An 18,131-nucleotide genomic window follows, 5' to 3' on the forward strand; every position below is an offset into this window, starting at 1 on the left:
TTCTTTACTGAAAGTCTCTCAAAGGCTGTTCACCTCCTTTTCAATGTCTGCAATAAATGTGTCTCAGGAAGATTAAAAATAAGGAGACGATAAACATTGCTGCTGTGAAAGTATGCCCAGGAGGAATACCAGCAGATCAAAAGCTTGAGCTGAATTTAAGTGAATCCGTGCATCTTTGGTGAATTTGCCTGGAAAGGCAATTTCATATTTTGTATTTTACTTTATACTGGTAGTCATTTTCTATTCTAATTAAAGGTCTAATAAAAAAAGCAATGTCCTGAGTTTTGTTTCCTATGTTAGAGGAAATACAGCAGCACTAAGAAATTATTTATTTTCAATGTATAAAAAGTTTTTTTCACTCATTACAATAATTCATTATGAGTGACTTCCCCTTTTCAATTCTTTCACCATGTTTATCCTGGCTTTTCTCCTTTGGGCCTCTCCAGTTCTCTCCTATTGATGGCTCTGTCCCATCCTTGCAGGGTGCCCTGCCTTTCGATGACGACAACTTGCGGCAACTGCTGGAGAAGGTGAAGCGTGGAGTGTTCCACATGCCCCATTTTATCCCCCCCGACTGTCAGAACCTTTTGCGGGGGATGATTGAAGTGGATGCCTCGAAACGTCTCACGGTAAGGAGGCAGTGTGAGCAAGGCTTCCTTTCTCGCCTTGTTGCAGGAATGGTTGAGCAGCTAAGGTAACTTGATGATTTACTGGCATTTCTCTGTCTTTGCTCCTGAGCAAAGAAGGAGTGGAGTCTTTGGGAAGAAGTTTAGTTACCATCTCTTTTGAGTCATGAGGACAGATTGCCTTTGTGTTTTTTTCTGTAGCCTCATGATTCCCTTTCGTATGTAACACTGGGCATTTAGACGAAATCCCTCATAGCTCATCACAGACTGACCCATTCACACCTTTTGGAGTTCACCTGAGTTGTCTGTCTGATACCAGCAGTTTCCTGGGGGTGTGGTGTACGTGTTTGAAGGTCACAGGTGTTAGGACTGGTATTTGAAGCTTTGCCATTAAACAGAGTATGATTTTCTTACATTTCTGACCGAAGTGTTGGCTTCTAACTTCACACCATGCAAGCTGCATTGTATTCTATCCTTCATTTGCTCTGCATTATCCTCTAGCAGCCTTCAGAGCAAGTGTCTGCCAGTCTGCTCTTTCATTATGTGCCTTGTGGTCCTGAGCACCGTTAGGCCCACAATGTTGAGCTCCTGGCATTCAGCGCTGAGTCTGCACCTGGGATGCCTCCTATCACTACAGCAGAGACCCTGCAAGGGTGAGGACTGTGTAGTGATTGTATCCTTCACTAACACTGTGTTAATGTTTTAGGGAATTAAAAAACATTAGCAATTAAAATAATTTTGGAAAGTAAGATTGCCTGCTTGTCAGTGGAGGCGTGTGCCTTTATGGGTACATTGCCCTTGTAAATCCTATTGTCAGGCCGTGGTGATGATTTTATACAGATTTACTAAGCTCACAGATTCTGAGTGGGAGTATGTATAAAGAAATGTAAATTTAAAACTCCTCCTGGTTCTTCAGTCTGCTAAAATATTTATAAATAAACTCTCAGATCACTGGTTGGCCTCTCTGCTTAGGTTGGTAACAACAGCATCAGTCTGTGCCAGCTGTGACGGTGCTTTTGGGATGCAGACACCTCTCTGCTAAGAAGTTAACTGAAACTCCCTTCACAAGTCTTTACACCATTACCTGACAGCTGGGTTTTTCTTTCATTTGTTACCGATCCAGGTCATGCTCTATTTGGTGGCATAGTGGAGAATAATATCCCTACTTTTGCAAACCCAGTAGCCATCACATTTGCAGTACATAAATAGTGCTGGTTGAAAAAAAAATATCAGGCACTTTAAGAGACTTTTTTAAAACAGATTTTTAAAGATTAAAGAAATAACATTTTCACAAGTATATTCATGGAAAGAACACAGCAGAGGTTAGGGCAGTATCCTGAGACATGAGACAGCTGTTCTTCGTGGCCAAGAAAGCAACCAAGTCTCTCTCAAGCTTAGTTTCCTTTCCATGATGTAAACATGCTAGCTTCTCTGTTGTTTTGTTGGTTTTTTTCTCAAATGTGTTAGTGCCAATGGTGTGAGTATGTTAGGGAGCAGATCATCAAATGTTAGATCCTTCTTCAGATTGTTCTGAGTTTTCCCATAGGGCAGAGACAATGCCCTAAATGTTTTGAGTTGTGCAATACGGCAGAGAATGTACACACATAGGAGAGAAAGCAGTTGAGGTAATTCGAGGTCTCAGAGTGACACCCATCCCCCTCCTTTTCTTGATCAAAATTAACCTCTTGCTTCCTCAGGGAGGGAAAAACCCCAGATCAGGTAGTTATTGGCAAGCACTAACCATTGAATTATGAATAAGAATTTGAAATAATACATAATAAAGAGCTGAGAGCTGGGAGGAAAAAAGGATAGCTCTTTGTTATTAGCTGCAGTCTTATTTTCATTATTTGAGGGTCTCTGGGTTTGCTGTCCCTGCTGCTGTCACACTCCTATGCTGTTAGTGTGCTGCTTGCTTTGATTGCCAGGCAGAAGGGAGCTCTTTGTTTACTGCACAGGAGCTGGGAATATAGAGTTCATTCCGAGGAGAGAGCTGAATTCTATTTTAGCTGTGTCCTGTGAAAAAGGGTATAAATATGGGTTTATTTGGAAGCCTCTATTCCTAGAAAATATCTCACTTGAACCAATTTGATATTTATACAAAGGTGCGAGCAAAATTGCAGCTTGGGTACAATAAGTACTGATGTAGCTGTTACCATCCCTGATCATTTGCTCACTATCTCACTGGTGAATTCAGCAGAAAAATATAGTGAAATGTAAGGTCACTAGAATTTTTTACTTCATTTTTCAAGTCCCCTCTCTGCTTTGTTCCTCTTTTTTTTATTTGTATCTCTTTTCCTTTTCATCCAACTGCATTTCCCTCCCTGCAGTAATTGCCATTTCACAGCACACCCACACCTTCCCCAGTCCATCTGTTAAAATGATCAACAAAAACAGAACCAGCATTCACGTTTAACTGTCATCATTCGCTTCAGTGTTGGAGCTTGGGAAGATTAATGGAAGGGAGGGTACTTGGAATTATTGTTGCTGGCCCTTTCCAGCCTTAAGAAACAGACATTACCTTACCTTGATTCATTTGTGGGAGCAAGACTTTATTATGTCTTAGTGGAATATTGTTCACACTCGCCATGTGTTACACAGCCTCAAATATGGTTAGTGGGACATCCTTGACCATTCTCATTTACTGGGCCTATTTTACTGAACTTGCTTTGAAATAAAAGAATCCATGTTTTTCTTTCATTAAACTGCAAAAGTTGATCCTGGCTGCTGGTGTTGATATTTCTGACCACCCATATTTATGAAAGGTGAAATCAAACAAAGAATGAGTACTAAGATGATCAGCATTTGAAAGAATGTGTCTGAATGGTATGGCCTAAAAGAGCTTCAGTTAATCTACACAGATGATGTCTAAGAGAGGTTGTACTGGTCATCTGCGTATTCATTAGCGGTAATTACTAGGGAGAGAAGGATTTAAGCTAAAGAAAGATACTGGCACAAAAAAATGTATGTCGAATGGCCTTACAGGAAAGTAGGCTAGAAACTAGAAGAAGAATTTTAGGCGTATCAGTGAGGTTCTGGGACAGCCTTCTAGTAGGAATAGTGTCAGGAGGGAAAAGTGAAGTAGTAATAAAGTTTAAGAAGGCTTATGGGAGGCGTGCTCTGGGTGCCTAAAGTACTGCAAGATGAGATTTCTTTTAGTTATGTGCTCTTCTCAGCGTTGCTACAGCAGAGAATTACAGCTCCTGTAGTAGAAACCAGTTGCATTCTCAGCCAGTATTTTCTTCTCCAGAAAGACAAAGGCAAAGGGCAGAGGCACTTTTCTTTTAAAGATGGATGAGCATTATTGAAACTTTGTTTCTAGAGCAAGGTGGATAAGAGCAGACATTGCAGAATAAGCTATTCCAATAAAGCTGTTACTGTTCTAGCATTGGCCCTTTATACTAGAGTAGAATGTTGGGTGTCCCCATAGGTGGAAATACCTATCCCTGAATATTATCTAAATATTCCTTGAATTACACATATTTTCAGAATCTCCTCTCTACTTTCTGATTTTGTTTTTTCTTGGGTCTAATGTATGCTAATGATGAACTACAGTATCTAAAGAACGTTACAAAAAGGAAGAAGGAAGAACTCACCTGATTCCTTCTTCATTTTTGTAGAAGGTCTTATGGTAAGGTGCCTATTCCATCATTTAAATTATCTCACTTTACAACCTGTAGATTGGAGGTAATTGTCCAGTTGATGTATTTAGGCTGTCAAGGGCCTGTTCATTTCCCGTGCATGTAGGACAGTGATACTTGCCCTTGTCGAGGTCCCTGGAGGCTGCTTTAGTACGGCTGCTGCTGCTGCTGACACAGGTAATGGTTTTACCAGTGCTGCTACCACTGCCAGCCTGAACCCTGTGGCCAGGAAAAGCCTCTATCTTGACATTACACAGTAGGTTTAAAGCTCAGACTAGACCATCTTCTGGATGAAGAAGATTCATTTGAGGTGTGGGTGCACAGATGGGTTTGAGGCTGTTTGCTTTCCGGACAGGGAAGTTTGAAATTTGACGTGAGTTCAAGCCCAGAAGCCCTCATCTATATCCACAGACTTTGAGAAAGTTTTTCTTCAGGTCAGAACTTTTTAGCTTGGCAACTGCTCTGCTGAGATCAGTGCCGAGGATGTAGACAGCGCTGTCTTGTTTTCCATCTGCCTGTCTGTCTCCATCTGTTGTTCCCTGCCTTAGAATTCAGACGTAAGCTCTTTGTGGGAGGAGACCTCTTTTTCTGATGAGCTTGTGCAGCTCTATATCACAATGGGTCTCTCATCTGTGAGAGGGGCTCCTCGATGCTTCTTCAGTGTACAAGTTTAATATTTGGATGTATTTTTATGTAAAACCATGATAAAGGAATTATCCCTCTCCTTCCATTACAGCCTCTTAGCGTGCAGAAATCTCTCTGACTGTGCATGTGCAGTGGATCTGAGTGTGTTTTGTTGTTTCAGAGATGATGTCATGAGGCAATTGCCTGCAGTGACTAGGAGACATTAGGAAGCAGCATTTTTACAACTTCCATAAAATGATATTAAACTTGGCAAACTCATGTGCAAATAGCAAGAAAAACCCTCTGGGAAGGGTTGTTAAATGCCTTCGTCACTTAAATGCATTTAAGCATTGTGTTTAAATGAAGGCAGGAGTGAAATTAGCTCCCACTGTGTATCTCTCTCCCCTGCACTGCACAGTAGAAAGCATACAGACTTCTCCTTGTCAAAACCAATCGCCCTCCCATAACCCTCCTGTCACTTTAACGCAGACAAAAAGCAGCAAAGCGTTAATTAATTACCTTTAAAACAGTAGTGAAGATGTTGGCAGCAGCAAGCACACTTGTAATAACATTTCAATGCAATTACGTTTGAATCAGCATAGGAAATGGGTTTGTAGAATACTTTTCATGTTTGGGATATCCCAGCATATTTCACAGCAGTGGTTTTGATGTGGATCGAATGGCAGATGTGTAGGTAAACAGCAGCCATGAGAGCTCATACACCTTCAAATGTGTATCAAGGTGCAAGGGGGCTTCTCTTTCAGAAAAATGCTGTGTGTTCATTAGCTTGAAGGAGGTCGATCAGCAGGGATAAGCAGAAGGCATCTGACATCTTCTCCGAAGGAGCCCAGAGGTTCTGTGACTAAGACATGAACTGGTGACCCTCTTTTCTTTCCCCTCTCTAACACAGAAAGTGAAGTGCTATTGTCTGCTTTGCCATGGCATTTCTGTATATCATGGGCACACAAGAGCACAGTGACCCATGGAGACAGAAAATGCAGCAGGAGAAGCAAGCATGAAAGAGGCTTGGACATTGCATAGCTGTATCATCTGCATCTTGTCTGAGATCATTAATCTCTCTAACCCTCCGTGTGGTGTAGGGGAAATAACGAAGTAGATGTGGTTTTGCCAGCACAGGAGGCACAGTCCACCCCTTGGTAGATCCTCACAGAACTATAGACCTGCTAAGGAGCAATGCTAAAATGCTGTCCCATGGAAGCTGTGCAAAATAGGCTCTTCTTATGTTCTGTGACTGCACCTCAGCTTGCACAGAACCAGAAGGAAGAGGGCTGTGTCTCCAGGCTGTTAGGGGAACTCCCATAATAATACCTTTATCTCGATGGGAGATGGCAGTGTGTCAGGAATACTCCACCTTGCTCTTAATAGTGCAGGGGTTAGAGGATTACCTAATGCAGGAGAATTGTGATGAAGGGGAATTATTGTGGAGGGCTGAGGCCACAGCTGGAAGTTGTGCAAATCTGCCTGGGCCGGTGGATGCTGGGGGCATTGGTACTGCTTAGAAGACAGATAGAAGTGTGAGTGCCAACTGCACCTCTCATTGCAATGTTGATACAGTCTGGGTTTAAAGGAGGTTGTTTGTCTCCCACACTGTTCCCTCCAGCCTCCTTCATGCTTTCCTAAGCTGCATTCCAGTGTTTCTTTGTTTTTAGGAAAAGCCCTGACTCACTTGAAAAAATGATCTCATATAGAGCCAAACTCATATCTTACTGACTTCTCAGACACGGAGCTGTTGTTCCATAGCACAAAGGTCTCTGATTCCTTGCTCTCTGTGGCAAACATCTACTTAATATCTCTGAGATTTTGTTGTTTTCCCATTCCTTATTTTTTCTCTTTTTCTCTCTGATTCTTATTATTGTGGAAGTGGAATGTAATAAGAGCAGGACAGCTGTCACCATTCTTCCTGACCATTGTAATGGGTCTGTGATTTCCTCTCATACGAGTTTCCTCTCAGCTCTCTCCTGCCTTTCCCCTGAATGTTGCACAAATGTGAGTCCATGTGCAGTGAGTGTGCATTTTGTTCTGCACCTACAAGGGTGCTGCATAGTGATGAATATGAAAAACATTACCCACATAACAATCACTGGACGTCTAAGAAATGTTCTTTTCTGCTGTGATGATTAAAACAAAATACATTATGAAGGTTCTGCTGTAAGTATGTCATATGAGCCTTCTGTTCTCTCTGCTGTTAAGGGTTTCTCTTGGAAAAAGCATGTTGCTTTCTTTTCCCATGCTTGTGGGAAAACATGTCATTGTAATGTTTGTGGGATCTGCCTTCCATAGGTGGACAAGGCTACTTTCAGCTTTAATCAGTCCTCCATTGCATAGTGAAATTCTCGTGTGGAAGAGGAAAGAGGGAAGTGAAATAAGTTCGTGGTCTGGTGTTCAGGTGCAGAATTAGTAAATTACATAGAACCTTATTCTGCTTTGTCCTTAGATTTTAATAAAATATTGATAAATGTGAAGCCAGTCTAGAATGAGTCCTGTATCCAGGAAGGTCACACTACAGATGCACAAATTACCTTGTTTATTATCTGTTTGAACCCAATTTCTTCTTTCTTCCTCTCTCTTTTTCTTCAAAACAAAACTAGAAATGCAATTTAAGTATAAAGGATCAGCTATTATGCAGATGCAAAAAGGAGCAGTTAGATTATAGAGGGAAAGACTTGGGAAGGGAGAAGCTTGAATTCTGAAAACACTTGTCTTTGAAGCCTTGCACTTAGCATTTTCCTGGGATTTGCTCCTGATTGATGCATTATGTCTGGAATTAAAGTCTTGTTTGCAGTGGGAGGGGTTAGGATGAGCAGCTCTTTATGCAGCATAAAGTTCCTGTTGCATGCATAGGTCCATCTCTGAAATTTTGGATTTACTTGAATAAGACTGGAATGAGGATGACTTGTGGAGTTACCTTTTCTATTTAACAGCACTAATTCCTTGTTTTCTTTTCCTTTACAGCTAGAACATATTCAGAAACACATATGGTATATGTAAGTAACTTTTTAAAAAATTTTTGCATACATTCATTGTTGATTCTGGTATTCCAGTGATCTGTGAAGAGATCACTAGAACAGTGAGACTGGAGTTTAAAAGCAGGTTGCACAGGTGGAAAAAGGGGCAGACAGCAGAAAGACATCTAATTTATTTTTTTTACCCTTTACTACTCTTATAATTTCGTTTATATATACCAGCCTAGGAACTTTCTTTGTACAGTGGCTAACAACTGTTTGAAGTAAGACATTCAGGCCAGCAACTTGCTGTGTTAAAGAGATACCTGCAGGTGATCAGCAAAAAAAAACCCGGCTAGCAGCCATATTTAGTTTGCTATCCAAGTGCTACAGACAATCCCTTGTAATACCTTCTTGACAAGAAAGCTTTCATTTGTTCCTTCTTGGCATCTTGACTTTTCTCTGAAGTAGAAACAAAAATGATTATATTGATAAGTAAGCACCTGTGAGTAAGAGCTTCTCTGTCTCATAATCCCCACTCCTTCTTCATAGCAAGCTAAGAGGCTGCTTCTAACCTTGTAACCTGTTGATGTGAGAGTACTTCTGTGACTTGATTAAAAACAGCAGTCCTGACGGTGGAATAGGAGGTCTGTGAGAAAAGTACATGCCTGTCTGGTGGTTTGGGTGTAAGGAAGATTGATAGCTTTTAAAAGTGACCTTGCTTTTTGTGTAGCCTTAGTAGTATTTCAAGAAGCCTAAGTAAATAAACTTTTAATACTATGATATCCAAATCAAACTAAGGAGAATACTTCACATAATAAGCAAGGAAATGATGCTTGGATACATTTCTCAGGGTCAGCATTTCCCAGGTGGGTGATAAGGAAAATCCTACCTTCATAATCCTGTCATTGCTCTTGAGAAGTACTTGAGGATGATATGAACTGATACATGATTGTCACCATGAAAAAAACCCCTTTTTCTTTCTTTGTTTTGTTTTCTCTAATTCTATCTTATGGGCAGTGTTCACCTCTGGATTTATATGTCTTCAGTAGGACCTGAGGGGGTTCAACAGTTTGTTGAATAACTAAGAAAAAAAATCAAAAGTAAGAAAAAACTTAGTTCACCTTAAATAGTGACAGCACTCTGCCCATGCTCTCTTCAGTTACCAGACATGGCACCTTTCTAAACCAAAGAAGTACTGGAGTGTCGTTTGCTGCAGGTACTTTTTTTTTTTAAAACTCTCATGGATAAATATAGAAAAAATGGAGTTGGGAAATCCCTAACTGTAATCTCTGAAATCCCTCCTCTAAGGTCTTGCTAGCAATTCCAGAAGTAAATGCTGTTTACATCGGATTGGACAGATGATCCCCCTCTGTTTCTTCATGGAGTGAAATCAGCTGGCACTCTCTGTGCTTTTATCAGAACTGGAATAGGAAATAAAACGAAAAGTCATTGATCCCTAATATTCTTATTTTTATCCTCTTCAAGACTTATGCCTGGAACTTTTCACTTGTTGAAGAAGTGTTATCCCAGGTTCACATATGCAATTTCACAGGTGTCATTTCATTACTTTATTCTATATTTAGAATGTGAAGATTTTTTTTCCTGTGGAGACATAAGCATTTGAACATTTTCATGTACTTCTCATTGAAGGTCAGTCTCTCTGATGATTGACATAGTAAACTGCATCTGAGGCTGTTTTCAAAAGTAGAAACTGAATTTTGCAAAAACAAGTCTCCTCTAGACTACCAGGGTAGTCAGTGCAGAAGGGCTCTTCCAGATGTCTCTTCAGATTGCCTAAAAAGAAGTTTCTGCTCAAAGTAGCTTTTTTAATGAGTCTCTTTCTCATTTTTGCTATACTGGCCATGGATTGACCTTAGGAGGTTAACCTCCTGTGGCTAATTTTAGTCAGTGAATAACCTTGCCACCTCCAAAACTCAGCTGCTTTCATCTGGTAATGTTTCACAACCTCTTTGCATTCGTTTTGCCTGGAAATAATGATGCTGACAGAGAAGAAGGGGTTGTAGTGTTTTATCCTATGGCTCTTTTGCCCTCTTTAATTTTTTTCTTTATTTTATCTACTATTCTATGTAAAATCTTCATCCTTTGTCATAGATAGGTTACTGACCTGAAAGTTGTACTCAGAACATAGAAGCGGTTTCACTTAATTCTTCAAATAAATATTGAGGCTACTGTAAAACTGAAGAAAAGATTTAATTGCAGATTTAGGCAGGCAGAGAAAGAGGTCTTGAAAGTTGAAATCATGATTCACAAGCCTAAAAAAGGAAGAAAGAAACCTAAGTGAAACCTTTCGTCAGCAACCTCCAGTTCTTGCTCTCCCACCCAAATTAATTCAGTGAGGTTTCTCAAGCCTTTTTAATTGAAATCATTTATTTTTACCTCAAATGCAGGTTACCATAAACCAGAAAATAAACAGCAGTTATTTTCAGATTTTTTAATAAAGAGGGCAAATAAAATTACCTATTATGGTAAATACGCACTCCTGTAACACTGAGTTATTGCCTTAATTGTGAAGGTACCACACTTATTAACAAGAAAAAGAGTAAGTGTACTGGTTCTGCTTTGCTTTGCTCCAATGCAAATGGGCATCTCGGTGAGATTCATGAGAGAATTTCATGGAGAGACTGAAAAGGTCCACCCTGATCAGGAATCACAGCCATTGTATCCACCGATCCTCACAAAAGAGGGTGGGTTTTAAAGCAGCAATTACATTCGTGTGGGCCTTTAAAAAAATATATGTGATTTGCAGTAGTCACTGTGTGACATTGTTTGATGTCTATGTGGGCTGCAATGCAACAAATTTGTCACTCTGCTAGACTGAGAATGGAACAGGCATTGCAGTCATGCCAATCACAGCCCAGACCCGGTGATTTTCGTTTCCTGAAGCACTGAATTGCGCTGCCAAATGACGAGACGCCTCTCTGCAGATTTTACTTGTACCTGATGAGGAGGTGTGAAAATTCCTGACTGTGTCTGAGGTTGACCAGGTGCAGGGCATAAGGAAATGCCACTCTGGAGTGCACAGAGGATGGCAAGCTGTGCTCTCTAGAAATGGCTCCTGTGCTGATTGATACAAAAGGAACTTGTAAATTCTATTCAGACTAGGGCAGCTAGTGGGAAACCCAGGTTTCCTGGAAATTTTCAAAGACAATGATTCTTTTTAATCTCTTTAAATTACCTTAAGGACATCTGCTTGTAACATGAATGATTAATTAAGTCAATACTTTTCAGAAGTGAACTGTAGATCATTAAAAAGCAAAAACACTCAGCTGCTGTTCAAAGGTCTGTCCTGCAAGAATTTGTCTTAATGACAAGGTCATCACTGGCTTTAATAGTGCAAGGTTGTGAACTAATCATTGCTTATTACCTGCTGAGAGCTAGATCTTGATCCTAAGAGGCAGCAGTAGCAGGTCACAGTAGCAACCTCTTAGAAGGAATAAGATGTTTCTTTAGTTGAACAAGGATTCTTGAGTTTTGCCCTTAGATTCAGGACCATGGTGGTATTGCAGAAGACAGACACTTCTGCGAAACTCAAAGGGGGCATCAGAAGCTGTGTTTCAGTGGTTTGACACACGAGAACAAATCCCAAGGAGCAGATTCTATGTCCTGTATGTTTATTTCCAGTCCCCTAAATTGGATAAAACTGAGCAGGGTGTGGGTGAGTGCTCTTTGTAAGAGAAGTGGGATCTGACCCATGTTGTCATGACCCACGTAATGAACACCAGAGTCTGACTCCATGACATGTATCCAGGTAGGGCTGAGCACATTTTCACTGCTTCAGAAGAAGATAAAATGAACATTTCTGAGGAGTCTTTTTGCAAGTGATGTCCCACAAACAGAACAGATGCCTCACAACTGCATTTCAACTTGCTTAAAAATAAATTGCAAGTAGCACTCAGCAATCTCCTGTGATTGTCCCAGCATGTAACTGTCCTATCCTGGATACACGCCTTAGTGTTGCCTTCTTATCTTGGAGGAGATAAATCTGCATTGTCTCTTTTTATGGTGCATTGGCTGTCTTTTTGGTACACTGGCTGAGACCTTGGGCTCATGTACATGATCCTACCAGAGCTGATTTCTAACTTACACAAGAAAAATTAAGGACATTTGAACTGGAACTCCTTTTTCTATGTAGATGCTTGGATAGCTTACATCTGAGTCAGGAACATTTTAAACTGTGCGAGTAACTTCACAAGTTGTGGCCACCTTATTTCTTCCAGTATCAAAAGGAAGGATCTCTAGTCCAAACACAGCTCTATAAACAGCAAATGGTGACATCTGATGGAGTTTAAATATTCCTGAATCCTGTTGCCCACGCTGGGAGCCTGGACCCAGCAGTCAGACATTTGCATCACATAAAAGAAGGGCAGCACCTCACTGGAGCAGGGAAACTTGGACGTCACACAAAGTATCCATTGAGAAATAGCAGATTCAGAGTAGACAGTTTCTCCAACCAAAACACCAGCACCACCACCAAACCCACCTCTTTGGGTGGATAGAATTTATATGAATTGCTCCTTGCCTACTGAAATAAAATCAAAGGATATTCAGGATGTCTGCAATATATATCATTAGTCAGTTATAGATACCCTGACACCTTGACCTGTTTCTTACAGTCAGGGCCTTTAATTGCAATGAATAATCAATATTTCCTGAGCCTAGCGAATGGGATGAGATAATTGTGCAGAAAGCCTGTGTTAACTACATTTGAAAGAGTAATATGTTCTACTGCTAATGGTGTGTTCCGAGATCTGCCACTGACCTCGGGCATCACACTTGAGCCAAAATTTTCGAATTTCCATCTCTTAAGAGAAACAGAGATTGTCATGTTTGGGCATGTAATTAAGTAGCCCGGTTTCCTCCAAAACTCTTTAAAGTGTGTCAAGTGGGAGCCTGAGCACTGAGACCTCTTAATCACATTGGAACCATTAACGGAAGAAGCTGCTGCAGTGTCAGTGGTAATCAGAATTGGTGAAAAATAGTGGTGGTTTGTTCAGAGCTCCTTCTTCGAAAGGGAATCATTCGGCTTGCACTTTTCAGCCTCGTAGTCTGAGGTCTGGCCAGCTGATGAGACAACATCTCTAAAAGCACGTTGTGTGTTGTAAATGTTTGGCATTAGGATGCTGAACAGCTGCTTCTATTACAAAGGCACTGGTAAGTGAAGTTCCTATTGCCTTGCTGACTGAACACAGGCATTTCTCATTAAAGACCCAAATCCACAACCTGCTGGTCAATCTTAGCCTTCATGACAGTTTCTTATGAGAAGAATATCTGTCTGGTTGGAAGCTGTGGTCTCTCAGTGGGAATTTAGCAAGCTATTTCCATCTGTTGCTGCAGGCTGTGTTTCAGAGTATGGGTTCATTTGTGACTCATGTTTCTTTTCTCTCCTTTCCCTCCCCCTTTCTCTCTCTCATCTTCTTTCCTCTGCAGAGGGGGTAAGAATGAGCCAGAACCAGAGCAACCAATCCCTCGAAAGGTGCAGATTCGTTCTCTCCCTTCCTTGGAGGATATTGATCCAGATGTGTTAGATAGCATGCACTCGTTAGGCTGCTTCCGTGACCGAAATAAACTCTTACAGGACTTGTTGTCGGAAGAGTAAGCACTTGCTCAGTCTTCATATCAGTTGGGTGTCCAGGGGCTGGGATGCTTATGAGCCTGGGGAGAGGTAGAGAGCACTTTACCTGATGTCTCTCTCTCTCTGAGTGACTGGTAAGAACTTCTCACCCTCTGGCTGCTCATTTGCTGGTGAGGTGTTGGGAGCAAGCCCTGAGCCTTTCTTGCTCCGCGGGTCAGAAGCTCATGGCCTGACCAGCAGTGGAGGCATTGTGCTGTTTCTTCCCTAGCTGCCAGGCCAGGTCACTTCATTAAAACATGGGTTGTACAGTCCACATGGGGAGGTATCATTGCTGATATTTTTGTTGGATATGCCTTTGTTGGCAAATTTTTATTTATTTCAAGCCTGTGCCTAAGAGCTGGTGTATGTCCTGAGGTGTTAAGAGGACATGTAGTAGAAAGAGCAGTTAGAGGCTCAGGAGACCTGTCTGGCTGCCACTCTTGGTTTGGACTTCCTGGGGACACATTACCTCAGCTGTCCTGTGCCTCTGTTCCATGTGTGTAACATGAGAACCTTATGTCCTTTCCTCACTTGTTAGAGACAGCAAGGGTCTCAAAAGCTTTGTGGGTTGTGTATCTAGCTGTCATGTACATGACCATTTCCAACTTACTTAGAATAACTGTGACTGTTCGTTTGATGAGAAGGTTTTATGTACATGTTGACCTTTTTTTCTTTCCAAATATAAAAATTTTTTTTCTTTTTTTTTCAGAGAAAACCAAGAAAAAATGATTTATTTTCTTCTGCTTGACCGGAAGGAGAGGTATCCTAGTCATGAAGATGAGGATCTTCCCCCTAGAAATGAAATAGGTACTGCATATATGACCTCAGTCACCATGAACCCATCTGAACTAATTCCTCTTCACCTTTTTTTAAATTTAAATTTTATTTTAATTTAAACCCACACCCTAGCGTCACTGTTACCTTCCCACTGAAACAGTATACACAGCACTGGTGAGAATCCTCAGCCTGGGGCAGGCAGGTCTGTTCTGTGGTTAAACTTGAAGGCTTCATCTTTGGAGACACGTCTGTCTCAGTGCAGAAACATCTAAGCAGGCCTTGAATGGGATCTTAAAAAATGTGCTGTGAACCCACAGGCTGGCTCTATGCAGGCAGACGAGGTTTAGTAGCGGTATAATCTAGTATCAGAATTTTCTAGTTACAAGTCTCCATGTAGTGTTGCAGAACGGCTGCTCATGGACTTCAGTTCATGAGAAGCTGTGTAGCTGCATCCCTCTGCAGTTATATATGTGCACATTCTCTTCTCTGTAAGTGAATACATGCACTGTTGAAAGTATGAATCATATAACTTAGCTGTTTATAGTACATAAGTCAAATTCCCATGTTTTTAGACTTAGATTTTAAAAGCTTAATGCACAGTAAGATTATACATCTTACTAAGTTCTTGTGATACCACTTTATTCCTATTTATTCATTGATATTTTAGGATGCTGCTGATCACCACTAATCCAGACAACAGGAAAACTGCTCCCCAGGGAGCTAACTATATAAGAGACTCTTGACATGCAGGGCGACAAAAGTTTAATAAAGTATTAGTCACTTCTAGCAATGATCTGAAACAGAATTTTCCATAGAAGTGAGGTGATTTTCAGGTATTGTACTTCAGCACTTTGAAGATTAGAAGCAAAGTGCCCTTTATTTTTGCTGGAAAGCCTGGAATCTCACAAGCTTTCAGGGCAGTGCTATATTGCACTGTATTTGTTAATGCTTCATAGAATTATTAACCTATCCAAGTTCTAGGCTCCAGGCCCTATAATTTTGCAGGGAAATTTCATCTGTGGGAGAAGAGAGGAAAATTCTTAGTTAACACAGCAATTTTTAAACTCCTGCCTGGATGGAGCTACAGAGAGCAGGTTAGCAGGGGTCCTGATGAAGATGGGTAGGTGTGCCAGCTGCAGGTCCTGTGGTCAAAAGCCCCTTGCTCGTTGCAGTTTGTCATCTAGCACTTTGGTAATCAGCTTTTGACTCAGACAGATTATACTGCCATGTAAGGACAGCATCATCTTGTTTTAGAAGTGCTTTTGTCATAAGAAAAGAAACAAGGTGACTCTAGAATCTTCAAACCCAGCATGTAAGTGAATATGTAGCTATGCCCTAAGTGCATCATATATCTCTTCCACATGCCAAAATATTTTCATGGTTTGAACTGAAATACTGTGCTCCACTCTTGTATTTTTTGTACAAGGAGTGAAAATGTTTCCTAACAGAGAAACACTGACTGTACCTATGTGCCTTACCAGCACATTTGAGCATTATTCTTTGAGTGTTTGTATGTTGTATTTCCTCTTCCACAGGGGGTTTCCACGTCCTTTGTTCCCAGCGGTATCTGTGAGAACATGGGGCAAGGTTTAATTAGGAGCAGTCATGTGTCTGATGAATATCTCATCATTAGCCATTAGCAATGGCCTTGCACAAAGAAAAGCAGAGAAAAAGTAACAGTTTAATAATAGCAGCTTGAAGAAACCATGTTCGTGAGAGTTGTGCATTGTCTGAGCTCTTGCCAGATATAAAAAAGCATCTGAGAGTATTTTGGTTTTTTCCTCTTTGTTGGCAGAAAGGATGGATGCAGGTAAAAACATGGCCAGCTACAGCTTGCCCTTTCTTCTGGTGTCCCTTTTATCTGTTTCAGCTGTATGAAGTTTCTTCAAAGGGCCAAGGAGGGGCCACTTCCAACATTTTTCACGTGCAGCTCCATTTTCTTTACTTGAAAACATAGGAATGAGAAACTTCTCAGTGAAAGGAATGAATGTCAACTAATGTCTCCTTGAGAAAAAGGATTTTGTGGGGTGAAGTTTCTTAATGAACCAGAGAACAAGAATTTGGGCCAGAACAGAGATACAGGATATAGGTGCCTCATCCAAACTTTATTTCCCACCTTCCATGAGAAGGTGGATTTATAATTGGATCATTACCTATATGATTCTATCTTGTTATGTAAAAATCCTTAGGAACGGCTTTGCTTTTCTGATGTGAAATAAAAGGAAAATAAATCCTTAATGCTGTCACTGTCACTGGACTACGACTTGATTTTTTTTCACCATGTCCAGAAAGTCAAAGAAGAGAAGGGCAAATACTAGAGGTTTTCCTACTTTTAGTTCCTGAGCTTCTGCAAAATCTTCTACAGCTTTTGTATGGCTCCACTTTAGTCTTTTTGACAGGATAGGTGTGTATTTAACTATTTCTTTGGTATCTTTAGACTTGACAGTGATGATGCCCTGTCATTTCTTAATCAGACCCTTGTAAAAAGTATGTACAATACTTGCTACTCTCGGCCAGGTATAGTGTAGGATTGTAGCCAATTTTAAATAGGCATCAAATACCTTTATTAGAAGCTCAATCACATTAATGCAAGCTTTGGATGTGTTTTCCATCCAGCTTTTGTGAATTGCTGTTCCTGAATTTATAGGTGTGTTTCAGCACTGCTCTTTTTGTTTATTCTCTGTCTTTGATAGCTTAAAATATAGATTAGAAATCAATATCTTCCAGCATCTTAAGCAGCAAGGACTGATATAAAAGAATCATTTAGCTTGTTAGAGATATCCTTCTCCTCCTCAATTGTTCTGTTGATTCCCTCATGGCCCCTCTGGCTAATGTCCTTCTCTCAGGTTTTCTCTTTCAGATGGCTGTACAAAACACTGTCAGTCAAGTTTTTAGCTAATTCCTCTTCACATTTCTTGTTTGCTGTCTTTTAAAGTCCGACTTTAAAAGAAGTGGTCTGTCACTTTTGTAAATGTCACTTGGCTGAATTTCCATTTCTGTTTTGAGCAGGCGTGGATCAAATTGACTTTTAAAATACCTGTTCATAAAATATTTTTCTTGTCTTTTTCCATCTTTCTTGTTTAGCTTCTATTGTTTCAGCTTAGTCATCACCATTCTTTTGACATTTGATGCTTTTTTCATATTCCTTCTTCCTTTCTTTTAAACTGCACTATTTTACCTTCCTTTTTTGTCTGATACCTTGCTACAAAACTCGTATCCATTTTGTGTTATATGTACACTCTGAACATCGTTGTTATGTGTGTTACTGTGCTGTAGATACACTTCTGAACCAGCAGTTGTTCTGTAGCATGAATTCTTTCTCGTATTTTGAACTTGCTTGAAGAAGCAGGAGTTTGAAATACCTAAACCTTGTGCCAGTTTACTTTTGACCACTTAACACATATGCAGCTGAAGTCACGCAGTATAAATGCTTCATTTGGTTTATCTCCCTTTATGCACTTTTTATCTTTCTTACCTGGATGTCATTGCCTATACCATTTTCTACTATCTTTTTATTACTGGACAGAGTTTCAAATGGATCGAGATACAACTACACTTTTTTTCTAATTAATTTTTAAGAGGAACATTATTACTGCCAACACAAAGGATACTTGGGTTATACTGTAATGGGGTCAGTTGTTACCACTAATCCATTTGCATTGAACCATCTTTGCTTATGCTCGTTGTTTCAAGGATAAGCTCTGCCTTAAAGAGATCTTGTTCTAAAATACATGATGTTAAAGAGAGAGAAGAAACGATTACATGGTGGGTGTGAGGAGGGCAGGATAATAAAGACCAGGCAGTAGAGGTAGAATTGTCAAGTGTGGTATTTCTGGTTTTGCACAGGAGTCCTGGCAGAAGAAGAAGC

The 18,131-nt window shown here is 40.5% G+C and overlaps 1 protein-coding gene across 16 annotated transcripts in view; it reads left to right on the forward strand.

Annotated features, from left to right (window-relative positions):
- Nucleotides 1-18,131, forward strand: part of BRSK2 (BR serine/threonine kinase 2) — a 310,896-nt gene that overhangs the window by 240,956 nt on the left and 51,809 nt on the right. For all 16 annotated transcript variants that reach the window (XM_032111641.1, XM_032111643.1, XM_032111644.1 and 13 more), the window contains exons 8-11: nucleotides 483-629; nucleotides 7,862-7,893; nucleotides 13,303-13,467; nucleotides 14,196-14,293. In XM_032111641.1, the coding sequence (XP_031967532.1) occupies nucleotides 483-629; nucleotides 7,862-7,893; nucleotides 13,303-13,467; nucleotides 14,196-14,293 (442 nt within the window). The remainder of the gene's footprint in view (nucleotides 1-482; nucleotides 630-7,861; nucleotides 7,894-13,302; nucleotides 13,468-14,195; nucleotides 14,294-18,131) is intronic.

The sequence above is a fragment of the Corvus moneduloides genome, chromosome 6 (assembly GCF_009650955.1).
Source record: "Corvus moneduloides isolate bCorMon1 chromosome 6, bCorMon1.pri, whole genome shotgun sequence".
Lineage (NCBI taxonomy): Eukaryota > Metazoa > Chordata > Aves > Passeriformes > Corvidae > Corvus > Corvus moneduloides.